This window comes from Bradysia coprophila, unplaced genomic scaffold (genome assembly GCF_014529535.1).
Source record: "Bradysia coprophila strain Holo2 unplaced genomic scaffold, BU_Bcop_v1 contig_94, whole genome shotgun sequence".
Classification (NCBI taxonomy): Eukaryota; Metazoa; Arthropoda; class Insecta; order Diptera; family Sciaridae; genus Bradysia; species Bradysia coprophila.
The window spans coordinates 7,594,084-7,619,500 of NW_023504022.1; the positions used below are offsets into that span (position 1 = coordinate 7,594,084).

General features: G+C 32.1%; 1 protein-coding gene across 1 annotated transcript in view; it reads right to left on the bottom strand.

Annotated features, from left to right (window-relative positions):
• Window positions 1–23,837, bottom strand: part of LOC119085216 — a 66,563-nt gene extending 42,726 nt beyond the window's left edge. Inside the window, exons 1-2 of the mRNA XM_037195526.1 lie at window positions 22,479–23,837; window positions 11,792–11,837 (exon numbers count right to left, since the gene is read on the bottom strand). Of these exons, the coding sequence (XP_037051421.1) occupies window positions 11,792–11,837; window positions 22,479–22,480 (48 nt within the window). The 5' untranslated portion in view covers window positions 22,481–23,837. The remainder of the gene's footprint in view (window positions 1–11,791; window positions 11,838–22,478) is intronic.
• Between the last annotated feature and the right edge of the window lie 1,580 nt (window positions 23,838–25,417).

Below are 25,417 nucleotides of genomic sequence, written 5' to 3' on the forward strand. Positions count from 1 at the left end.
GATTATTTTTGTCGCCGTTGTTGATAACAGATGATTACTCTTTTTCATATTAGTATCTATTACTGCAGTAGCCATATCTATTATTTCAGTAGCCATCCATGGAAGTTCCCGTGTCCATGAAAGGTGCACGGGATGTCTTGGATGATTTGGATAGCACTTGGTACCCTAAAAAAAGTTCGGGTGCCAAGCTGAAATCCTATCAATTTTCTGAATCTGAAGTGCACTATTCACGCCGTAAGTGCGGTCGAAATTCAAAATGGAAAGTGCGGAGGTCTTTCTAACATAGCGTCATTTTCATATAATGAAGCGTTGAAATGTATTTTTCGGTTCACTTTTTCGTCGAATCGTTCACTTTAAATTCAAATTTTACGCACACTTATGGCGTGAATTTCAGTTTTCGACCATTTTAATTTCAAACCAAAATATTTCATTTTCTTCGGCCTCTCAGTTTTACGCGAAATGTGACCCCCTCAGAGTCCGTTCCACTCGTTGTTTCCTTCCACTGACATTGCCATTAAAAGAATAATTCAGCCTATCAATTATTTATGGTCATTGTGAGGAGAAAAAGAAAAATATCCGATGCGTTTATGACCGATAGAGATCGCAAAAATTCCAACAGGTTTTTTTTTTCTACTTAGTTAATTCTTTGCACAAAATTGCAGGGTGTAGATGCAATTTGCGCATTATGAAAATACAAGTTGAAAAATTACCATGACTTAGTCTTCAGGTATGTGGTTTTATTGATTATGATTACGTATGCAAATATGACAAACAATCTAAGCAATGCTGTTATTTACATTTCAAATAATGCAAATGGAGAACACTAACACTCTAAACATTTATATAGCTGCAAAATATTAATAATTAAGAGGTCATGTTTATTTAAATTACAATTTTGCAACTTTTTTTTTTGTTGTGTTGTGACTTTTTTTTCCAACGTTAGTCGCATATACCTCGCTATATTTTAGTGTAAATAGTGTCTTAGACTACAAAATGTTTCGAACATTGTAAATTAAACGTTAATGTGAACAGCAATATACCTCACAAAGTGCGTTCTCTCCGTGTCTGCGACTAGAAAAATTCATAACGACATTTCGATCAGCTATTGACAGAACTAATTTACATGGTAAGGTATATCCAAGGCATATAATATAACATTAAACTATGGTTTCGGCTTGTAGGCTTGTTAGATTCTGAGAAACACATTCTCGTATTTCGATTTTGATATATTTACACAAATGATTATGCCGTTTTACGTCAGAAGTCGAAAACCACACAGTTTCAAGTTAATTTCGTACCCAATATGTATGATATTGTAGATCTACGGTGGATAGACTGGCTAGGTAGGTTAAAAATAAATGGCGTATCACGAAAACTAGGTCCTTTATCAGTGTAACGAACGCATTTGTCTACCGGACGGATGTGTGTTGTGTTTTCTGTTTGGGGGAATTACTGTGCAATCGATTGAAATCATGTAATTTCCTCAATTGTTGGATTTATTGTTTGTAAACTTTGTTTGATTGGCCCGCTGTCGTGTTAAGATTGATTTGATAGCAACGAGGTACACAGAACTGATTTGTTGTTATAAAAATTGCTTATTCTATCAGTTTTGATCGTAGACGTTTATTTTCGACAATCGTAGTACTACGTCGGTATCTATTTTTTAGCGCAGCAAATAAATAGGTACGTCAAACAAACTGTTGAAACTAAGGGGCTTGTCTTAAATTACACGTATACCAGGTGGAAACGGTCCGTCAGAACATTACATCATATATTGTAGGTATATGAATAGGAGCTATGATTGGGAGAATTAGGAACAGGATACAATGATGACCGGAAATAAAAAACAAAAAATCAAAAGATCTGTGTTTCGTGATCTTTGCTTATTGCTTCGAAACGCATCCGCATATAAGTCATAAAATCTGTCACTTCTTTTGTTCAAACCATCGCCTATTGGTTGATACAAAATCTATTACTTCATTCGTTAATGTGCATGTGAATGTATAACATCATGAACACCAGCTAGGTTCATAACTTATTTTTCTCGATTCTGTCGATAACAGATTAAAGTTACAAAAAGGCTATTATCTTCTATGTCTAATTAGCCATAAAAATTCCGTAATGTAAGACGAAAGACTCACACAAAAATTGTGAAAATATGTCAGACCACTACGGTGATAGAGATAGACATACTCTGGAGATTTAGTTTAAATTTAATTAAAACATTCAAATGCATCTTAAAAATCTAACCTAATCAAACGAACACTTTGCATGCGTGTGGAACGTGTAATTAAAAACAATTAAATAAAATAATTTCCACTAAGCATTTATACGTGTACAACGGCTCGGGCTGTGTATGCCAGTCTAATGTTTGATCATTAATTCGCATGGCGTATGTATATTAAAACTGTTTCTTTGGTGCGGATAATAGAATTGTAATCATTATTGTTATGAGGAATAAAATTGACAGAAAACTGAGAAAATTTTATTTTATTTATATGAAATTGCATAAAAGGTGTCACTTTGGAGCGTTTAAATATTATTAAAATATTAACTTTCTTTTCATCAAGTCCATGGAAATGATGCTGATGATGTTCGAACAATTTATAAATTAAGAGTCGTTTACAGTTACTTCGATTCACTTCTTAAGTGTATCTTCGTTTAATGTATACCACAAAGTCTTGCGGACATTATTCATAAAAAGATGGTAGTTAGAGAACGCGTGCATTCGAGACCGAGACAAAAAGTTTACGTTCTTTTTTCTTAGAAGAGAATAAACTATTTCATTCATGTCAATAAATCAAATAATTCAATTAAAATCCCTCTTGGGAGAAAATTGGGACTGGTTTTTCTGATATGCAACAACAACAACAAAACTGAAGAAAGAAAGAAACCAACGAACGACCCAACTAAACAAATTAAGATGTTCGAACTTGAAATAAACAAATTTCTACAATTAATTTCGTTTTTTTTTCTGAAATTTAATTATTTATGCCACACACTGTCGCTTCGAACACGCAATCTCGAATCCTGATTATTGTGTCCCACAAAAAAAAAAACAAAACAAATGTTTTACGAAATTATTTCATTCAATATGCACAACTACCATGCATCTTCACCGAGCGCCTAATTAAGTTTTTCACATTTTTACTTTTATTCTTTAACACTGGGCAATTGTATTGTGTTGTATTTTGGTATGATCAATCTGTCCAAATCATGCATATAAAATGCACAAAGAATGATAAAAACATATGGCCACAGACAAATTGAAATTTATGTGAAAGCTACACGCAATATCGTGCCAAAAACGTTTCGATATTATGGTCGGGGGAAACGTTTTTTTATTTATTTTACGCCGGTACATGAAGACGATTGAATTTGAAAGAATTTTAATTTTTAAGTTTACGGTGGCGAATTGAAAATTTTTGAAAGTGAATGACTGCATTTTCTTTCGCAATAAAATGCCATACATGCGAAATGGTCCTGACTGCAGTCCTTGTCCATGTATGAGCTGTACCAGTACAAAAAGTTTTAAAAATTATTTAAACATTTGGAAGTTGTTTCAATTAGCAAGCCATACTATGGCAGAGAACGCTCTCTTAGTGATTTTTTTAGGAATTTTAATTCCGAAAAAGTTTCAAAAAATTCAGAAATTTTCCTAAAAATAAGCTCTGAAAGAGAACCAATTTTTGGTGGAGTGGTGCCAGAAAGAGACGATAAGTCATCAGCTATTTAAAACATCGATAATAATAGACGATGAGCTACGTTCTCCTGCAGGGGTTATTTTTAGTAATTATAATTGAAAAATTCTCAAAACGTTCGGAAAAATTCCGAAAAAAAACCGAAGAATTCCGAAAAACTCCGAACTTTTCCGGCATTTTTCGGAACTTTTTGAGAATTTGAAAACTAAAACATAAGCCCTGTCTTATACACAGCAAAATACATAATTAAGTGAAATATTTGACAACAAACTTTATGTACTTAAATAAATGAAGTAATAGATTCAATGATCCGTTCATTGATCTGTGTTACAGGATATCTGAAACCTCAAAATCGAAACGTTCATCCATGTGTTATTTCCCTTTTCAGCTCTCTATAGTCTACATTCATGCTTCATTAAAATTAACACGAATTTTCCTATAAAACTTCGACTCAAAATGAGATAAATAATCGATAACAAAGGTCTGCATTAAAATAACCTCGAGTGGATGGTCGTTCCGACAGGATTTGACAATAATAATGGACTCCCGGCGTCGACACAATATTATGCTTCAATTCTTGACAGATGTTGAACAACAAAAAACATGTAAATCCAAAAAGACCGATAAGCAAGTCTTTTCATGGTATAAACGTTTTGTGGTTTGAACACGATGTTATATTAACATGTTTCGCATTAATTCCATTCTTCAATGCAAACGTCATAAAAAAATATGTTTTTCTTCTATTTTTTTGATACAGAAAAGGTGCGAAAAATTAAGTATTAAAAATAAAGGAGAGAAAACGAACGAAAAATAAAATTAACATTATTAGTGTCTACCGCCACAAAGTTGTGTATAAAACTCTTTGTCGGTTTGGGATACGTTTGATATTAAATGTGCAAAATAATAGAACAAAAATATAAATAAAATGCATAAAAGCTTTGCGCGCGTACACATAAATACAGACAATGTTTTTAAATGTAAAATATTATGATGCGATTCTGTGGTTTTTTGTTGATTATTTTTCGTGGTAATTTAATTTATTTTTATTATGATGAGATTGTCGAATAAAGTTTGACGATTTATTTGTCATTTCGATTAAATAAAATAAAAATGTTGTGCACATCTCGCATATCCAACACACACAGCACAGACATACAAAATATATAATAATAAACTGACGGAACTGTGACACAATCGTCGATTTCCAACGAAGAATTTTAATGACAATGTTTCAAAGAGACTTGTCTTTTTAATGTCTTTAAATTTATGTCTTATGTGTTATCAACTGTACAACAGAGTTGTCAGTCATCGGAGGAATTACTCTGTCACGGAAAAATTATTGTGGAAGATTATTTACTTCAATAAAATGACAAACTTTTATCTGAATCGATTTAATGTTCTTATTATTATGCGTGCGCGTAGAATATAGCGAAGAGCAGTCAAAAGCTATTATGGCAATTAAACTTTATAATAACTTTGAGGTATTCCTTTGAGGCGAAAATTTGATGGCGAATTTTAATGTAGATTCCAATGATAATGAACGGATGAGAATCTTTTACCACAAATACAATGAGCGCAGCGAGTTATTTTGTATTAAAATTTGATTGGGTCCTCGAGTCACTCGACTTGGATTTTTGATTCTTTTATGGATACGAACTGCACTGTATCTACCCCTCTCTTTGTGGTAGCTTAAACATAGACCGATCACGATTTAGCCAGTTTGTTGATAAGTTAAAATTTCATTTCTACTATGATTCGCTAGACTTGTTCGTGAGCCTGATGAGAAATATCATATTAATGCTAAACGTCTCTCAGATCGAAACCGAGGTCGAACGACTTGCAAAATGTATGTCAAAACGAATGAAGTAAAAGATTTTGTATCAAACAGTAGGCGATACGCTTCCCGTTTCTTAAAGTGCTTAATTAGCCTTTTCACCCAGCTGCAGAAACCTTCAAATTCAAGGATTGCAATAAGATTTGCAGGTGTGAAGAATATGACATTTTGAGTTCAACAGACTTTCAAAGAACACACCAGACCAAATTTATTGACCTCAATTCTACTTTCAGTTAATCTAATATTCAGAAATTTATACAAACGATTACAGTGGATTAAATGACAAATTACGAAACGAAAATGCCAATCACATACATAAAAAGGTGTCTTATCGTACGAATCAATTTACAGAAATTTCGATTTAACAAAAATAGAATTGTCCATCGGAGTCTCATTATCACCGCTCCGATTACGAAATGAGTTGTTGCTGCGTTCATTTAATAATTAAAAATAAGTATTCGAATTGCACAGGTCGTGCTTTCTCTCTCACGTCAACTCATTCACATATCTAGACGATGAGTAACAATCGAGAATAAAATGTAAAAATAATGAAATCGATTGTTGTTTTTTCTGTTCTATTATCCACTTATCCAGTGATTAAATTCCTTGGACATCTTCATATAAAATGAATTGATAACGTTAGTACGTATGAAAACGAGCACTTCAGCTGATGAGATTGTTTGTATAACATTCTTATTTCTTTAATCAGCTATGATAACGCTATGGTCATCTCTCAAGCATTCATTTCGACAAGCCATTCCAATGTTCGAGCACTGAATACACGTATTTGAAATTCTTTTTTTTTAGATAATCATACGAATTAGCGCAAATATTTTTATAACAAAACAATTGATATGCTTCCACGAAACCGACGTACAAAAACGGTTTCGTCTTTATCTTTTCGAAATTAATAATTTTCCATTTAGACTTCACTTCTTTTCCAGCAAATCTCATTTCCTTCAATTCAATACGGATGGCTTTCGGGTGGAATGTTGAAACGATTATCTTGCCTCTGATTCGATTAACAAAAAATTTTGATTGTGGTTCCGCTAAGTGGATCCATCTTATCGCTGAAATTCTCAGTTCAAGGTGATATCAAAAATTTGTCAGAAAATGTGTCGAGTCGATATTCCCAAAAGAGTTGTAGAAACTAAAAATATAACTCATGTTCCCCCGCACCGCAAAAAATGCTGTAATTACATAAGACTATCCGCGAATTTATCTAAATTGCATTGCTTTCAGTGCCGATTAATTACTTCGAGTACTTGTGGGAAATGACTGCAATTTGTTAGGAGCCACAAGTTAATCGATTATTTGTTGATAGAATTTGAACAAAAAAAATTTGTAATTAAAGATAAACGAATGGGTTTTCCCTTCAAATTTTGATTGCAGGTGGTTATTGCTGTTCGTCGAAAAGAGCGATACATACCTCAGATAATCGGACAACCACGCATCTTATCAGAACAAATTTTATTCAAATGCGAGTATAACTTAATCTATTCCATAATAGACGTGAATGATTAAAATGTTAAATTCCACCAGTGATCACAATAACCCCCATAGAAAAGGCATTGAGAGAAGCATTCCTTAACAACTAAATTTTATTGTCTTTGACGTGTCGATTTGCATAAAATGCAAAATTAGAATATTTTGTATTATAATAAAACGTTGTAGGATAATTTGAATTTCTTTTGTTGTTAGAGAATACCAAAAAAAAATAAAATAAAATAAAAATGTTGTGACTGGTTTCAAAGAATACAAACAAATTCTGTTACAAGAAAATTATATAGGAAAACACACGGATCAATCTTTTTCATACACACCATCTACCTACTTAGCTTACAAGCATATTAACCTTCAAAATAATAATAACAGAAATTTAGTGCCAATTTGAATATATAGTTTCACTGTGTTGAGGTGACTACTAAAACTTGCATGTTTTATTCAAATTTTCATTGTCAAGCGTATGTCTAAAAAGTATGACTAAATATTCTGTCTAATTACTTGTCTAACATTTGTAGATGAATTCAAGCCCCTGCCACAGTACTAATCGACATAAAAAACAAGGCATCAGAACAGTCGGAGCGTTTGCTGCGACTTAGCCCCGTACTACCCGTAATCCTATTTCGTCCGTAACCATAATACGTCCGTAGCCCTAATAAGCCCGGAACCCTAATACGTCTACAACCCTCTAATGCGTCTGTTACCAAAATGCAAGTCAAGTTGGGCATGGTCAAATTTACTGAAAGTGTTCATTTTTAAAATTGCGCATAGCGCAATTACGAAAGCCCGTACGAAGTACCTCTCAAATAAAACCAACAATTTACGACATTATTTTAGAAACCCAAAATTTTTTGCCAACTTTCTATTGGGTATTCAATTATCTCTCAACAAAAACTAGCAAAATCTGATGAGATTTACTCGATTTATGTGCAAAAAACACTTAGGGCCGAGTAGCGGCCTTAGTCCAAGGGCCCAAATTTGAAACTTTTTTTGCCATCATTCTGTTCGGCATTCAACTATCTCTCAAATGAAACAAAATCTAGCAAAATTGGATGAGATTTACTCGATTTATGTGCAAAAACACTTAGGGCCGAGTAGCGGCCTTAGTCCAAGGGCCCAAATTTGAAACTTTTTTTGCCATCATTCTGTTCGGCATTCAACTATCTCTCAAATGAAACAAAATCTAGCAAAATCGGATGAGATTTACTCGATTTTTGTGCAAAAAACACTTAGGGCCGAGTAGCGGCCTTAGTCCAAGGGCCCAAATTTGAAACTTTTTTCGACACGTTCTTTTCGGTATTCAATTATCTTCCATAAAAAACTAAATCTAGCAAAATCGGATGAGATTTACTCGATTTATGTGCAAAAAACACTTAGGGCCGAGTAACGACCTTTGATCCCTCCCAACAAGCTCGCGTTGCATCTTACCCAAAAAGAATGTTCAGCAACTTTGTTCTACTCGTCAGTACCTTTCATTTGATATATCACAAGCAGCTATTGCGTGCGTATTTCGGTAGATATCGTCGAAAGACTGAAAAACACCTATAGGGCCCTAGCTCTGGAGCCCATTTTCGAACTTGACCTTACTTTTGTCGATACCAATCGGGGAAAAAAAGAATTTTGAAAAAAGGTTGTGATTTGCTCACAGACGGACGGACGGACGGACATTTTTTTATTGCGGATTCGTCATCTATGAACACAACCAAATGCTTTGCCCTTACTGTCTGCTTCCAATTCGACGTGTTACAAACGCCATATTAATCTTATAAGCCCCCAGTACTTCGTACGGGGCTAAAAAGTTTACAAACAATAGGTCTGTTCTATTGTCTGGTTGGAGTCAATTCAGAGATTATTAATAGAATTTTATTCTTAAAAGTTCTGAAAATAAGAATTTTTCTCTAAAAAATATCTTAAAAATTCCTAAAAAATCTTAAAATCTCTTAGAAAATTCTTAATAATTTCCGGGTTTTGTAAGACTGCATTGCTGGTACATCGCAAAGCTTAAGTTGTTTTCCTAAAAGCTTTTAAAAAATGGCAGGAATCAGAAGTCTTAAAACCCGATCTGTTTATGGAGGACATAATTTTCGCGAGGTGACATCTGCTGAATGAGTTGCATGCAGAAGAGTTACAGGGGATTATCTGCGAAGAATTGTATGCTAGAAAACAGATTTGGGTCGAGCTATTAGCCCAAAAATTTTCGCTAGTTTCACTTTCGACAATATCTCTAATGTTGTTGGTCCAAATCATTCGAGTAAAAATGCTGTCGTATTGCCCATGACTTCAGTAATTTTTATCTCGTGGAAGCTTTTTTATTGAATTTGATAAAATGAGTTGCGGAGAGTTAAATTGCAGAAAAAAGAGTTGGAAATGAGTTGTACAAGAGTTGCAGATCAGTTGCTTTTCCCTCGAAATTTTCTGAAGCTTTCAAACAAAAAATTGAAGCATTTCCGCATGAAAAATTGTGTAAAAATGTCACCTCCATCTATTGTTGCAGTTCAGTATGAAACGCGTTTGATACTTTGCATTTGTCTGGTTTATCACAAAGAAAGCTTATGGGTCTGCTCAACCACATGCTTGAAATGAATATGAATAGGTTGCTATTGACCGCAACAAACAAATATCCGGATTAAAAGAAAAGAAGAAAAAAATCAATAGAAATTTCACACAAAAAAATGTGTCTAATAACAATCCACTACAAATAGTTTCGCACGTGTGTTCGCACTTTGATCGTAATTTCTTAAAAATACAACACAAAAAATATTTCGATCAGGAATTCTAATTCGTTTTAGGAAATTATGTCACCTCAGCTCGCATCAACCACATATGGTTTTGTGCCCATATTGTACATTCGAAAAAAAAAAGATTTTTTTTTCGCAGAAGTGAAAATATTCGACGAAGGTCAAACAAAGTGTAATCAAATACAAATGGCCATAATATATTACGATTATTGAGTGTGAATTGATTTTAAATTGATAATATTTCGCTAAATGGCGATGGCATATTTTTTTTATTCTCATCTCTCGTGTCTCGTTTTGTTAAAGGCCAAATATTTCATCGAATTGATTAGCTCCTCTATTTTGCTACGAAGAGAAGAAAAAAAAAACTCTCGAAAATTGTTGGTATTAAAAAACAGATTTTCATTGGCCATTTCATTGTGTGTGGCACCAAGCTCACTGGAGCCTCCGTCCATTGAAAGTTAGTCAATAACTTATCCGAATCTAACTCGTTACAAAAGATTTTCTGATTTCTAATATTGCTATTTTATGTTAAAACGGTAGAATCAATTGATTTCTTCAGATTGTCGTCATATGGGTATACCTACATCTCATTCTTGTTTTTATATAAACAAAAAGTAAAGCTAAATGGGCTAATAAATTTAGAAAATTCATTTAAATTTGAATAAATTTTGTTGTGACAACGGCCGTTGTCGTAAATTAAATTTGCAACGGTGGTGTAGATAGAGTTTCATTTAAAAAAAAATTGGTTGAAATGTACGGGACTGCACGAAGTAGATACATTTATTTGGATGGAATTTTTAGCTGAAACAATTCTTATGCAAACTCCGGTCGTAGAGATGTTATATAAGTCGTTTCTACTGCATCTCACAGGTTACATTACCCGTTATCACTCCTCACCCATCAGAATCATATATTTATGCAGATTCAGTCAAATTAGGAAGACATAATTTCTTAAATGAATAGATCGAATACAGAAGATTTTATCTCGTCAGGATATTAATATTTTGATTGGTTTCCCACCACGAAATGAGATTGGATTACGACGATCGATTCAATATTATAAATGACGAATGGAGAAGCACCAGTATCGTGTGTATAGGAATAGAAACTCGAGTAGAAGTCATATCAAATCCGAAAATAATTTATATTCAAAATCATTTGATATCGTGTGAGATATTCGGTGCAAAATATGTGAAAACTCACAGCGTATAGGTGCGCTTTCAATTTCAATGATAATACCAGTCAATGGATATTGATAAATGGAATGGGGAAAAATTGTATTTTAGCACATGAAAGGTCATTGACTAGCTGTGTCGGAAACAACCAAAAAAATAAGGAACTGGCTCATATCAAAACAAATGTTAAGACAAACAAAGTAAAAGATTTTCTATCAATACTATGTGATAACAAACGAAGTAATAGATTTGTTGAGGAATTGTTAACCTCTAGCTATAGTATTTATATAGTGTCGATATAACCATAAAATCTATTACCTCTTTTGTTATCACCAAGTTTTTGGTACCAACTCGCAAAGCAATACCAAACTCAATTACACAAAAATTAAACGAATTATCGAAATGTAATGAACCTCAAATTACGACGACGAATTTTTAATTATTTTGTTTTTTCTCAGTCCCAAAAATAATCACGAACATGTTCGGCCCACTTGTGAGACTTAATTTCAATATTGATAAGCATTTCTCATCACAGATGTTTGATTGTGTCGCAGGTGAAACGATATACATATTTTCTTACCGATCATACTATTTTCAGAAAATATTTTTCTATACCTACAAGTAGTTTAGTGTGCCAGAACCGCAGACAAGTCTTTCAATAAATGTTGAAAAAATTAATGGAAAAATTAAATATGCGAATTTGAAATCGAATTTCCTATGTCCCATATCGGAAACATAGCCCAGTAAATTTTCGTATGTGATAGAAATTACCGATCTCGTGTTACGTAACATCAAGCTAAAACTATGCTAAATATATTAAAAAAATGCTTATCCACTTACCATCAGGAGGTACAAAATCTTGGCATAGAAGGTTAGATGTGGTAACCTGAAATCAGAAAAGAGAAGAAAAAAAATTAAAATCAGATTCAAAATCGATCACTTTATTCGTGTGGTGTGGTGATCGGAACAAGTATAATGAACAGGTCTTTTCGAAATACATTTTTTTTTGCTTTGCATTAATTTGATTTATAATTTATTTCAATTATGTAAATAACAAATCGATGAAAACATCAATTTAAATTCTTAATTTTATGTGAGCAGAAGAAGAAGTAAAAAAAATGTTGTCCAATGAATTTCGCATTTTAATCGAAAATCGCACTTCCATCTAACTGTTGAGTAAATACAAATAACATTAAAAAGTGATTTAACATTAACTCTTTTTTTTGCTCGCGACGTGTAAAGGCAGACCGAGAGGCAAGAATGCTCGAACCTAATCAGTATGTATAATTTTTCAACACATATTGTTATGTATAAATGTATACACATCACACCCTATGGTGTTAGAATATAATACAAGAAAATACAAAACGCGACTGTCCAATATTCAAATTCCCACCATAAATCATTGCAATTTTTTTTTTGTATATATTTTGTCACGTTAAATATTGTCTACTTAAATTGTTTTTAAATAATACTGAAATGTTAAACCTACACAGTATTATTGGTGTGTGATCTAATTTGCATGCGTAATACAGCTGCAAACATTTACCATTATATTACTCTTTTAAATAAATTGTCACGGAATATGTCAAGAAGACAATACTTCGGTGTCAATAAAATAACAGCACGTGCTGTCATGTACTCAGAGTTTTCTTCTTTTTTTCGTGTTGTTGTTTTTTGTTTCAATTAAGATTAATTTTGTGTATCGTTGTATGTGTAGAGGGGATAATATGTAATGAGACTACGTGAAGTATTTATGCAAAAATGAAAATTTGAGCAATAGATCAAATTTGACAAATAGTTGGGAAATTTTGTCAAAATAATTGTTTCTCAAGAGGCAATAGTGTCACATTTTCCCATAATTTTGTAAGTTCTACCTAAATTTCCCAAAAATATATTTTTTTTAATTTAAGAAAAATGAAGGAAAATTTTGAAAAGTGTGAGAAAATGTAGGAAAACATGACAAAGCTTGGGAAAATATATGAAAACGTTTTACTACCTGTCCCATGCGAAAGTTGACCATTACATAGCAATTTTCCGGTTGCGAAAATGATCAATTACAAGTCAAATATTTTCGGTTCAGTTTTTAGTTTTACTATGTAAAAATCAACGTTTGCATGGGATTGATGGTAAGCCAGAATTACATTGGATGCTGCTTCGTACATCATTACTTCGGAAACATCTTTGTCATATTCGCAAACTTCATCTTTTATCACAGAATTGTAACTTCATGTAATGAATTACGTTCGCAGCATCCAATATAACCTCCATTTTCTTACATTTTATTTTCTATAATTTTTGCAAAAAAAAATGTTTTTTGGAAAATTTTTAGGAAAATTTGGAAAAATGACGGAAATGAAGGAAAATATCGGAAAATAAGTTTAGGAAAATGTTTGTCAACAATAGTCCCTGAGATAAGGCTACTTATGGATTGAACTATTTTTTCTACTTCAAATTCTTAAAGCAAAGTAACGTACAGATCAAAGGGTATTTTTCCGTAAAATCTTTCAGTGTTGACAAAAAGGTAAACGTAGAAAATTCTAATGACAATGAATTTGCTCTAGAGATAACCACAACATTTGATAAAAAGGGGCCTCCCACTCATATCAGAGACTTAAGGAATGTGATAATATTTGCAAAGTAACCGAAAAAAATTATTTCCACATGACAGACAGACAGACAGACAATTTTACTTACACTCAACTAACATTTTTGTGGACTATAGTCTGATGAAGCGAACATTAAAAAAATTGCTTACAACCAACTCGCATTGCAGTTTATATTTACAGAAAAAAATCCAACAACTATCCAATGGTTAATAACATTGATATCATATGATTCCAACTACACTCTATGCCGATTCATAAACGACTATCAATTTGCAACGTCTTGCGACACAACGTAAAACGAATGTGTTTACTAAAAGTGTCTGATTCAATTAATAATAAAAAGACGAAATTTGCCATAGAAGTGCTTGCATTAATAAATCAAATTGAAACCTTTTAACCCTTTCCATTGAACTATTCAGAAATTGATAAAGCACGTTACTCACATAATATATAATAAGAATCGTTTTTGTATTACGTTACACACATACGCTGCATATGGATGGTTACTTTCATAACTTATAAAAGAGTATAATATAAAAGGCGACTACATTATTGAATTTCTTCTATAGAATCATCATCATAACAATATTTTAATGTACACAATGTATATGTACGAACTTATCTTTACGATAGCATTAAAAATAAAATGACAAAATTTTGTAATATAATAATATTAACTCACTGGATGTTATGCCTGATTTTACTCGCAACAACTTTACGATGTAATCGACAATTGAAATTGTTCTATCAGAGTTTTTTTTGGCCATTCTTCAGCAGCCTAATTGATAAACTCATTAAGATGGTAACCTGGGTAAGTCAAATATCAGAATTCTCACATAACGTGCACAATTAAAAGAAAATTCGATGGGAAAACCTATAGAACTTACATGACCTATTTTGACCAAGGCATTATTTAAAAGAAGAAGAAGAAGAAATATTTAATAATTTTTTGATGGCAAATGTATCATCTTGCCTGTAAACCTCATTAAATGAAACCATAACCACCTTATTTGACGTAATTTGTAACTTTATTTCGCTTAAAATTGGAAGTAAAAAACCGCCTCAAAAATCTTTCGAGTAGGTCGACCTACCCACATATTTGACATCGTAAAGAATACAAGCCAGATAGCGAATAGGGCAAGTATGTTGTTTTTGGAAAGGTGCGGTCTCAGGCTAATTGATATAGTAGCAACTGAAGCTATACCCAGCAGTGGATGAGCTAGGCATGACCAGAAAGCTTCCCGATGGTGAAAAAATCAGTGAACGTTGTCCACATTCACAAACTAAAAGTGTTAAATTTCTTGTTAGTGCATATAACTGTTCGGTAGACCAGAGTCAACCAGTACACAGCAATTAATTTCATTTTTAGTCGAAATTTCCATACATTTCCATTAAAAAATCTCAGGAATCTGGGTACCAAAAAGATTAATTTTTAAGATTTTTTGAAAAGAATGAAAAGCCTTCTCCCAATTTCTTGATATGTTAAATGGGATGTGCTAGCCTTTATCTTAAGCCAATAAAATGAAAAATCGATTGGGGTGCTCATTGACAAAACCATAAAATTGTACTTTGATGCCTCACCCTGACTCACAGCTGCAATCTTTCGACCCGACGATACTTTTATTAGAATCGTCTGTCAATTCTCTACAAACTACCATCAGATCAAAACCGGCCGGGTCGTTTCATTTCGGGGAAAATTTTTCTGAAAAAGTCATGATTTTGAAATTTTCAAATTTTCTTATAGTCGCCCCGAGCCGGAGAGGTCGTTAAAAAAACAAACTTCTTCTACGAAATGATCACCTTGAAATTCCTTATCGATAGCACCATAAACGTCCGGAAACAAAAATGGTGTGTCCGATTCAAAACAATTTTCACCGTAAGCATATGACCAGTATCGGGTCTATTACTTCAATCGATCAATCGGTTGATTTCAAATCTTGTACTTCAATTTTTTTTAACTTGCATTTTACTATGTAAAGGACCACATTACCCAGAGCTTGTCATTATTTTTGTCGTCGTTATCGATAACAGATGAATAGCCGTGTATGACAGGTTATGCAACAGTCCTTAGCAAATTTTGTGTGCACACCTAGTCTTAACTTACACTAAGTGGAACTACAATTCTCAAATTCTAAAAAATTCTAAACAAATTCTGAAAGTTCTGAAAATTCCAAAATTTGAGAATTTTAAGAATTAATTCTCAAAATAAAAATTCCAAAAAAAAATTCAAAATTCTTAAATTTCCCAAAAAGTCTTAAAGTTTGTATAACCTTTCTATGCCCAACCGATTGAGATTTTCCATTTAAAAAAAACGAAATTTTATTGACAATTCTTTATGTTTTCGCACTTAAAATGTCATCAAAGTTATAATAAAAGAATTTATCGTCAAGATATTTTTATGCACTCGCCACGACTCTAATTAAAGAGTGTAATTTGAAAATTGAGTACCATCTATACCTCTTACAAAATTCAATCAAATTCGTTTTCCTGTTATATAACTTTAATCGTCAATTTGCAAAGGATATTTAAGATTTTATTATCAATGAATCAATCATTGAACATCAATCTAACTGTCCATAGGTAGAAACAGAAGCATAAAAGAATCCAATAATCTTTAGCATTATTAAAATGCGATGAGGCGCGTTAAAATAACGACTTTGCGTTTTATTTCAAATTAAACGCATACGAATCGCATCCGTTAACAGCAACTAAATTTGAAATTTTTTTGTTGTAGAAAATTATTTACGCAACGGAACGCAACTTTCTTCAAGTCAAATCAACATTAAAAAACGATTTTATTAAGTCGATTCGCGCCTATATTAGCACTTTATATCACTTTTATTATATTATGGATCTAATTTTCAGAATTCTATCGTTTATCTTGTCTTCACACCGGCATTTAATTGCCTTGTACAATTCACGTTCGTTCGTTCGTTTTTTTTTTTATTCTGTTCGTTTCATATCATTTTTCATTCGACGGATTTCTAATACATTTGTCAAAATAATAAATTTCATTTCTTTATTAAATGTCATAATATTTAACACAATAAAACTCTTTAAATTGTTGTTACAAGAGGTGCAAAAGCATTTTAGTTGCTTAAATAAAATTGAGTTTTCATTTACCACCTTTTATTGTTCATAAAATTGTTTATTTATTTTAAATTAGATATTAAATTCAATTGTGTAGTTAATTGATATTATGACTTCTACACATTTTATTGGTCTAGAAACTCTCCTCAGTGCATGGTGTGTTGGAGTATTTTTTTATGATTTTTTGATTTAATATTTTCCGTTCGTCTAATGGATTTCATATATAGTTATAAGTGCAATAAAACTGTGGTTGTTAACATTTTCACCATCTATTTGAAAGGAACGATGTTTATGATTCATTAAAAAAATATTTTAAAATTTAGATCATCGTCCGAAGAGAGGTAGATCATATTTGCAAATTAGGATCACTTTACAGCAAAAAGCTCACGTTTGTTTTCAGTAAACATTTTTGTGATGGATACATATATCATCATCTTGGTTGTACCGTCTGTATTAACAATAGACTTAGTATGAAAGTGTGAAATATTTTTTCGTGTAAAAAAAAACGGCCATAACATTAACCATCAATAACGCCATAGCTAATTTAGGAAATCAACATTTTCAAAAAAAGTAATAATTTTGATGATGACTTAACAATGTTAGCTTTTCTGTCCATATCTTCTTCGCCTGAAACGTTTATTATTATTATTTGCTGACCAATGTTCAATGTTGAAACCCGGTGACAGGTCAATATGTATATTCAAGTTGTAACAGTTTACAAGAAAAAAACGAATAAAGCTAACAGACGAGACGAATATATTGTACTCATGTGATTATTTTCGGTGGTATACGTCATATGATGGGTAAAGTTGGTCAGTTTACTCTTTGCGGGGACGTATCATCGATGCGAATTGTTTTTTTTTCTGTATTCGTTTTGTAGTTGTAGTTTTAAAGTTAATTTGTTTTCTTGGAAATGAGACACAAAGTTTTGTGTCTATCTATGGAACGAATATGTCATTGTTAAAATGTTTACGCCGTATAGTGATGACAAATTTTCAAATGAACGGGAAACGTGTGACCATTTAGCGAATTTCTTTCTTTATTTTTTCAGTTTCGAATTTTCTCTTACAGTTTTGGAGTTGATGAACTTATCTGTCTGTAACGTGCATACGTGTGGTTTTCTAACTGTAGTTTGTGCCTTGCATAAATAAGGGTTATTCTGTCTACAGACGGCTATGTCATCTGCTATCGACAACGACGACAATATAAGTGCTAAACTCTGACTAACCAAGTCTAACCAAGAATTTCACAGGCATAACTTATAGATCTACTACTTCTTTTGATCTAAGTAGTTTACGAAAGATTTACAGAAAATCTTTTACTTCATTTGTATTAACATGGTTTCTTTGCAATAAAGACTTGGTTAGTTAGAGTTTAGCACTTATATTGTCGTCGTTGTCGATAGCAAATGACTTTGTTCTAACAAATGGTAAAAGGAATTTTTTCTGGGAAATCAGTTCTTTCGAGTCGATATTCTAGATTCTGAACGATATTTTTCAGTAAAGGTGTCAGCGCACTTAGTCCGTTTTAGCTCTCCGTGTCGTTGAAACAATATAAAAGCGAGACAAAGTTGTCATTGTTTAAACAAACTGTCAACTAAACAGGAGAGCTAAAATCTATAAGCAAGACCTATTTTCGAGAATAGAAATTTCGACAATTCGTGAAAAAATTTTAAATCCTCGAAATGGAGTTTCAAGAAGGTTCAAGTAATTCAATTCTTGAAAAGAGGTAAAGAGTCCGATATTATCTCATTCAAACGAAGGACATTTTCTTTGCAGATCTTATTGCAATCACGTCATTCCTTCGAGTAAATTTCACAAAAACGTAAAACTCATACGCAAAACTATAAAATTCGAATTCCTGAAGCTGTCTGTTGAACGGAATCGCTTTTTATTTCGCAAATAAACTTACAAGCAAAGTGTCACTTATGATGTAAAGAAAAGATTTTAAAAACTGTGACAAATTGAGTGTATGATTGTCGTTTAGCAAACATTTTCAATTTTGAATACAAATATCTCATAACTGAGTGCTGTACGTCGTCGTCGTCGTCAACGTTGTCGTACACAAGAAGAATGGAAAGGGAGTTTTTTTTTCATTCTCCTTCATCTCTTCTTGTATTCTGTTAAAAACTCTTTTGAATCGTTGTTTACGTCAATATTATAAGCATTTAATTTTAATTAATTTAATATTTGAATCCACACGGTATAATACGTTATATGACTGAGGTAAGTGGGAAATATTTACATTTTTTGTTTCGTTCCCTGTTCGCTTCTATGATTCGTCTATGGCATCTAAGATAATTATAAATGATTGATATATACAACAACAGCTGAGGTGTATTATAACAATATTATTTCGAAAATATCTCTCTTGTCATCAATATTGTTTCTTAGGAAATAGTATAATGAAAAACAGCATAGTCATTGGGTAAAATCTTTGTATTATTGGATGTTTTCAATCGTACACATTCCGTAAGTGTTCAATAAGATATTTTTATAACTACCGGCATTTCTTCAGTTAAAAGTATCCCATTCTCTCTCTCGCTGGTCTTGTGTATAGATTCGTCATACTGTTTTTATTTTTGATGGTTATAGCTTAAACAATTTATTATTACATTATAAATGTTGGTATAAAATAATATTGACACGTCTCCTCTATTGAAATATATAGATTTTTATAGAAAAATGATTGAGTTGTTTATTAAATATGTCATGATTCAATTAAAATGGTTTTTTGTCCAAAGTTAAATAATTTATTCTAAAGACATGATAATTATGACGCTTTTCGAGACATGATTCGAACAATATTTTTTTTCTTCTTCGTTGTTTCTCTCCTACCCGGCTTTTGTTTTGCTTCTTTTGTGATTATAATTCGAATAAATGATGCAAATAAAATAATTTGCCGGCGCTTACGCAAATTATAGAAGATAATGGTGGGAATTACACTCTCTAAATGTCGAAATGAATGGTTTTTTTTTACAAAATTATTATTTGCAAAAGGGGATTATGTATATGTGTCACAATTTAGCAAATTGTAAAGAATATGAATTTTTCAAGATTCATTTTATTTGCCCAAAAGTTAAATAAGAAATTATGGCAGGCCATAAAGCTTTTATTCGTTCACAATTGAATTAAGAAAACGTTTTGGGTTTTTCTGTACGACAATCAGTCAAAGTCCATTTTTGCAACGATAAAAGCGTTCAAAAAAAATCGTGAAAAGAGGTTTCATCACAAGGTAAGCTAGTTTTGCGTAATCAATTGACCAATATTTTAGAAATATGACAAATATGACGAAATTACTCTGGCCTTATAGGAGAATGATGTTTAGAAACTAAGAAGAAATGTAATAGAGTTTTCCCATATTTTAGTACATTCTGTCACTCATGTCACTGCGCTTATTTTCATGTGAACCAACTTCATATGGTGACATTTGTTCTGTAATGACAAATGTGAAGTTGGTTCACATGAAAATAAGCCGCAGAGAATGAAGTATCATGAAAAAAATCTGGCGCCTCTACTGGTTAAACCCACTTGTCACATTATAGCAAAATATCTGTTAAAACTAGATAGAACTGTGAAGTACTAGATTTAATATCAGAGACCGGTATGTGCTATTAAGAAAAGAAGTATCAGATTCATCGCAATATTCTTGCAGTTTTAAAGGTTACTAAAACGGATTTGTGAAGATTTGTAATTTTTATTTGAGCCAACCGAAATCAACTAAATGTTCTTACAAGCAACAAAACTTTTTCCTGATTCACCTCAGCATGTTTAACCCACAAATATAGTCCACTTAATAAGTATTGGAATCAAATTACTGGACTTAGTTGAATGTCGCGCCTAATGTGAGCATTGTTTTAAGTAAATCCGACAATTTAAAGTTAACCAATATGTAATGTGACAAGTTTCTAGCGTAGTTTTTCTGGGCGTAACATTTCATTTAGTTAAAGTTTGGTCCCTGACGAAGTTCAGTGATTGGTTCTCGAAAGTTTAGAATTTAAAAGTACTAAAATCTTAGCCATAGATTGTAACCTTTTCAAATATGGCAGATCGATTTGGTAATATACGACATTATCTGCGCCTATATTTATTACAGAAATGAACGATAATTTTGTGTGACTAGCGTAGGCCCGGTTTTTAGGAATGCAATTCCTTAAATTTCGTAAACAGTCTTACAAAATCCCTAAATTCAAAAGTTCTTAGATTTAGGAATTTGTAAGAGTTTTTAGGAATTTTATTCAATAAAATTTCTAATAATATGCCATGGTACCAGGGGCTATTTAGTTGAATTAATTTGCAGAAATTCGCCAAAATTCGCCAAAATTCGTCGAAATTCGCCGAAATTCTCCCAAATTAAAAAATTCAAATTTTGAAAATTTTCTTCCAAATTTATGTTTTTTGAAATATTTTGCTAGTTTTGTGATATAGCATAACAAAAATATGCAAGAATCTACCAAATTCACAAATATATGTAAAATTCACAAAATTAGGACATTTTTCATCGTTTTTCCAAAAAAAAGCCATCATGGCTTCCCGGTTAAAAATAGATTTCTAGAATGTCTTGGCCAAAAATATGTAACTAAGTTCTACGATTCTTTGAAATTTCTTAAAAGCATGTATAAATTCACAAAAAATCGAGAAAATTCGTCAAAATTCGCCAAAATTCGTCAAATTCTCCAAATTCGCCAAAATTCGCTGAAAATTCAACTAAATAGCCCCTGCAATGCAGGGCCTGCATGGTACTGCAAGCAATTCAATTCTGTCTGATCATGCAACTCAACACACTACCTAAGTCCACGATTGGTTATCGAATGTGAAAAGGTGAAATGAAGACGGTTTTGTTTATATTCTAATTTTAATATTTGCCCTATAAATTGCATCCCTAATTCCTAAAATATTTTCATTTGGTCCTTATAATATCAGCAGAGAGTTTTCTCCCTTTTCTCTTCTCTCGAATAAAATATTTTAGAGGATTTCCCCTGGTTTGACATGAAAGGTAAAGTTATAAAAAAAATCTTCTGTAATTTTTCTTCAGCGAAAACGATCACTTGGAAAAAAAAACTTTTGGTTTTTATTTGGTGTAACAATTAGTTGGTTAATTATGGACAATGGTATCGAGTCTGTGTTTTTTCCCATGAAATTCGTCCTTTAACCATTTTAAAAACATTAAAAACCAATGAGAACAGCATTAAACTGAAGATCAACGGCTTCAACAAGCCTCTAAATTCACCACGAAAAACACTTAAAAATCGGTGAAAGATATTTTACTTGACCAAAAAAGAACTCAACTGAAAATTATGGTCCCTCATTTACCATCTGACCAACATAATAAACCTTTTATTGGTACAAGAATACGTAATAAAAAACTATAATTTTTCCCATTCACACATAATTCCATTTTACAATACAAAAACCTAAGTTACAAAAACAATAAAAAAAAACTCTTTTTAAACAGGAAATAATGACCAGTATAACCGTCGGATAAAACACCTTTTATCACTTCCAATTTAACTGCGCTCTGCGGTAAAAGCGACGAGGAGTAAAAATGATTGAACGAACATTGTTTGAATGGAACGGTGGAACATTTATTTAGTCGATTTTTTCTCATTTTTTTTTTCATCGTTCTCCATCAGTTTGTTTCATCAATTAAACTTAATAGACTCGACAACAATATTTGATACAGTTTCATTATTTTGATTACTTTTTTAGTACTCTCTCTCTCTCTTCATGTACATCTCTACAAAACTTAAATTTGTTTATCACATATGATCATGATGATGATGTCGGGTGTGATTTAGATATTATAAATATAGGAAAAGGTGTACTCACATCGTATTTATTTGGCCTCATTGTACCCATTTATTTTTTGTGTCACATTCGGGTACGGTGCTTTTTAAACCTATCCAAATTTCTGGAGCAATGCTTACACTTAATATGAACATATAATTTAGATCTGTGAACACCAATTCAATATAACAAAACAAAACAAAAATTGCAAAATTTTTGACGATTTTCTAATTTTCCTTTTTTTCTCTTTCTTTTCTTTTTTTGCACTAAGTATTTCACTTTCACAAATTTTCCACTTAATCCAAAAAAATACGTAAAGGGGTTTCAAGGACAATTCGTTCCCACTGTTTTATATCCACAACAATTTTCTTCTTCGCGTTGCTGCAGTATTGTTAACACTTCTGAATATTCTCAGTTGTAGGGGTTATTTGTTTCTCCCTCACTTAATTGCAATGCAGCTAATACTGAACGAAATTTCACAATTGAACAAGAAACTTTAGAAACAATTTTTACTAAAACGTAAAAAATGTTTTTCTATTTTATTTTCACTTTGTTACGATTTGCAAATTCGAAAGATGTTTTTTTCTCGAAAAGAATGCACAATTTTGCACGTCTATTCTTACTTAATTCAGAAATAACCCAATTAACACTACTTTACACTTTTAATTTCGCACGTTTTCATCATTAGTCGTTACAAAAAAAAACCGTTTACAACTCTGAGAAGATGTCGATACTGTTCTGTTGCTTACACTCGAACGTCTGATTCTTAAAGATTTTTCTTTTTCTGTAATTATTAAAGCAAAGTACGTTGAACCATTTTTTATTTTATTTATTTATTTCAATAAAGATCACTAGATATTTTATCCTGTTTTTGTGGTGTTACGGAAATTTTCACGAGTTTTTCGTTGCGTCAAAAGACTGTTTTGTTTTTTTAAATAACCGTTTTCCTATCTACCCGCTGCGTAAATATTTTGTTTAGTTCCTTACTCATGAAAATCATTATTTCGAAAATATTTACTTTTTATTGGATGATTAAACCTTTTGTTTCGAAATAGTATCATCACACCGGAACGACTACTTAATTTTATTATTATTTTTATTTTTTGTCATTCAATGCATCCAACGGAAAATATGTTTTTAAAAAAACCTTTTCTCTGATTAGTTATTTTCCACACAATGACCTGATATGTATTACCAGCTCAATTTTATTTTATATTTTCATTTGAAAAATTGTAACGACAATTTATTTACTATTTGATATCGATAAGAAAATCTTTGAACCACACACAAAAATTCAAAAAAAAAAAAATTTCTTTTATACGTTCGCTATAAACAAAATATTTTTTTTTATATTTCACGTAACACGAAGTTCACCATATGAGAAGTGATTTGATACTAAAAAATATTTCATCGTGAGCCTGTGGTGTTTCAGTCGGTTTCAGTAACCTCTATATTCTGGTGTGTATAATATATACAAACGATATATTATTATACACCAGTCTGGCCTATTAGTACAGAATCGATGTATTACAGTTTCGAGATAACGTTGTCGGCTCGGCAGCCGATGTCGCATAGAAAATAATTTTTATATATTGAATGTTATATCGTTTTTCGTCAAAACGATATTTTTCGTTGTTGTTGTTGTTATACCATAGTGTGTGGCAGATCTATCTAAACAATATGTAGTAAAATGTGAAACAGTCATCAGAGTCGAAAGGTAAAACGTTTGAATATATAGATACAGCACATATACGGGAGAAAAAAAGACTTAAGGAATAACACAATTTTTGTTGTTGTTGTTTTGTTAAATGTTGTTAAATGAAAGGCAGGCAATACGGTACACATAGAATGTATAACAACGTCGCAGTTTTTGACGTCATTGTTACATCTATATCGCTATTTTGTATTGTTATGTGAACATTGAACAATTTAAACGGAATGGTAGGTTTGCAGGAAATGTTACACAAGGTACAAACTGCAATTTACTGTGTATAATTGTTGGGAATAAGAATTCTAACAACTTTCGCTCATTAAAAACGTAAGGAATTTCAGTAGTATTGTTTTCCATGTCTACATGGAGTACAAAAGTATTCCTAATTTACAGCTATAATTTAACTCTTTTTGTTTCTCGGTTAAACTGTTATTGATTTTTATCATTAAGATTGTACTGATTTACATAAAACGAGTAATCATCTGTTATCGAGAACGATCAACACAATAAGTTATGAGTTCTCTTGTTTAGCTTGACGCAACAACATATTAAAACAAATGAAGGACAAGATTTTGAAGCAAACATTAGGCAATATACCTTTCGGTTAGTTACTTAGTTTCGGTTAGACCGTTGTTGATCATTAAGTTTTGGGTTGTATTAGGGTTTAGTGGCAAAATATCTAAAAGAAATGAAGTACTAGATTTGAAAACTGTATGCAACACTTTAAACAAAATATTAAACAGATTTAAGGCAGGTACATGTCGCACAAAGTACTATTAGACTTTATTTCACTAATCGCACTTTGTGCACGAATTGAGAATAGCCTTTTCGCAGATTTAATGGTTAGGTGGTACATAGATAGATAGATAGAATAAGTGGGTGGCTTTTACGCCTGCACCTAAGCCTCAGATGGGCCTGTTGTGCGTACCCACGGTCGTTTATATTCTTTTAGTCTTGTTTAGAAATTTGAGGATGTTTGATGGAGCGATACTCCATATCGAGGTGTACTTGGTTACGTATGAACCTAGATACTGTGATCGAGCCATAATGTATGCTGGGCATTCGCAAAGAAAGTGTTCTGTGCTTTCGATTTCACCACACTTTTCGCAGTGTGGATCGTCTGCCACCCCAATTGTGTGGAGATGTTTCTTTAGAGAATTGTGACCTGTAAGTATGCCGGCAAGTCTTCTGAGGTTATTCCGATCGAGTGACAGGCAGTATTTCGAATTTTTGTTGTTTATTCTGATCGATATTTTTGCCTGTCTGGCAA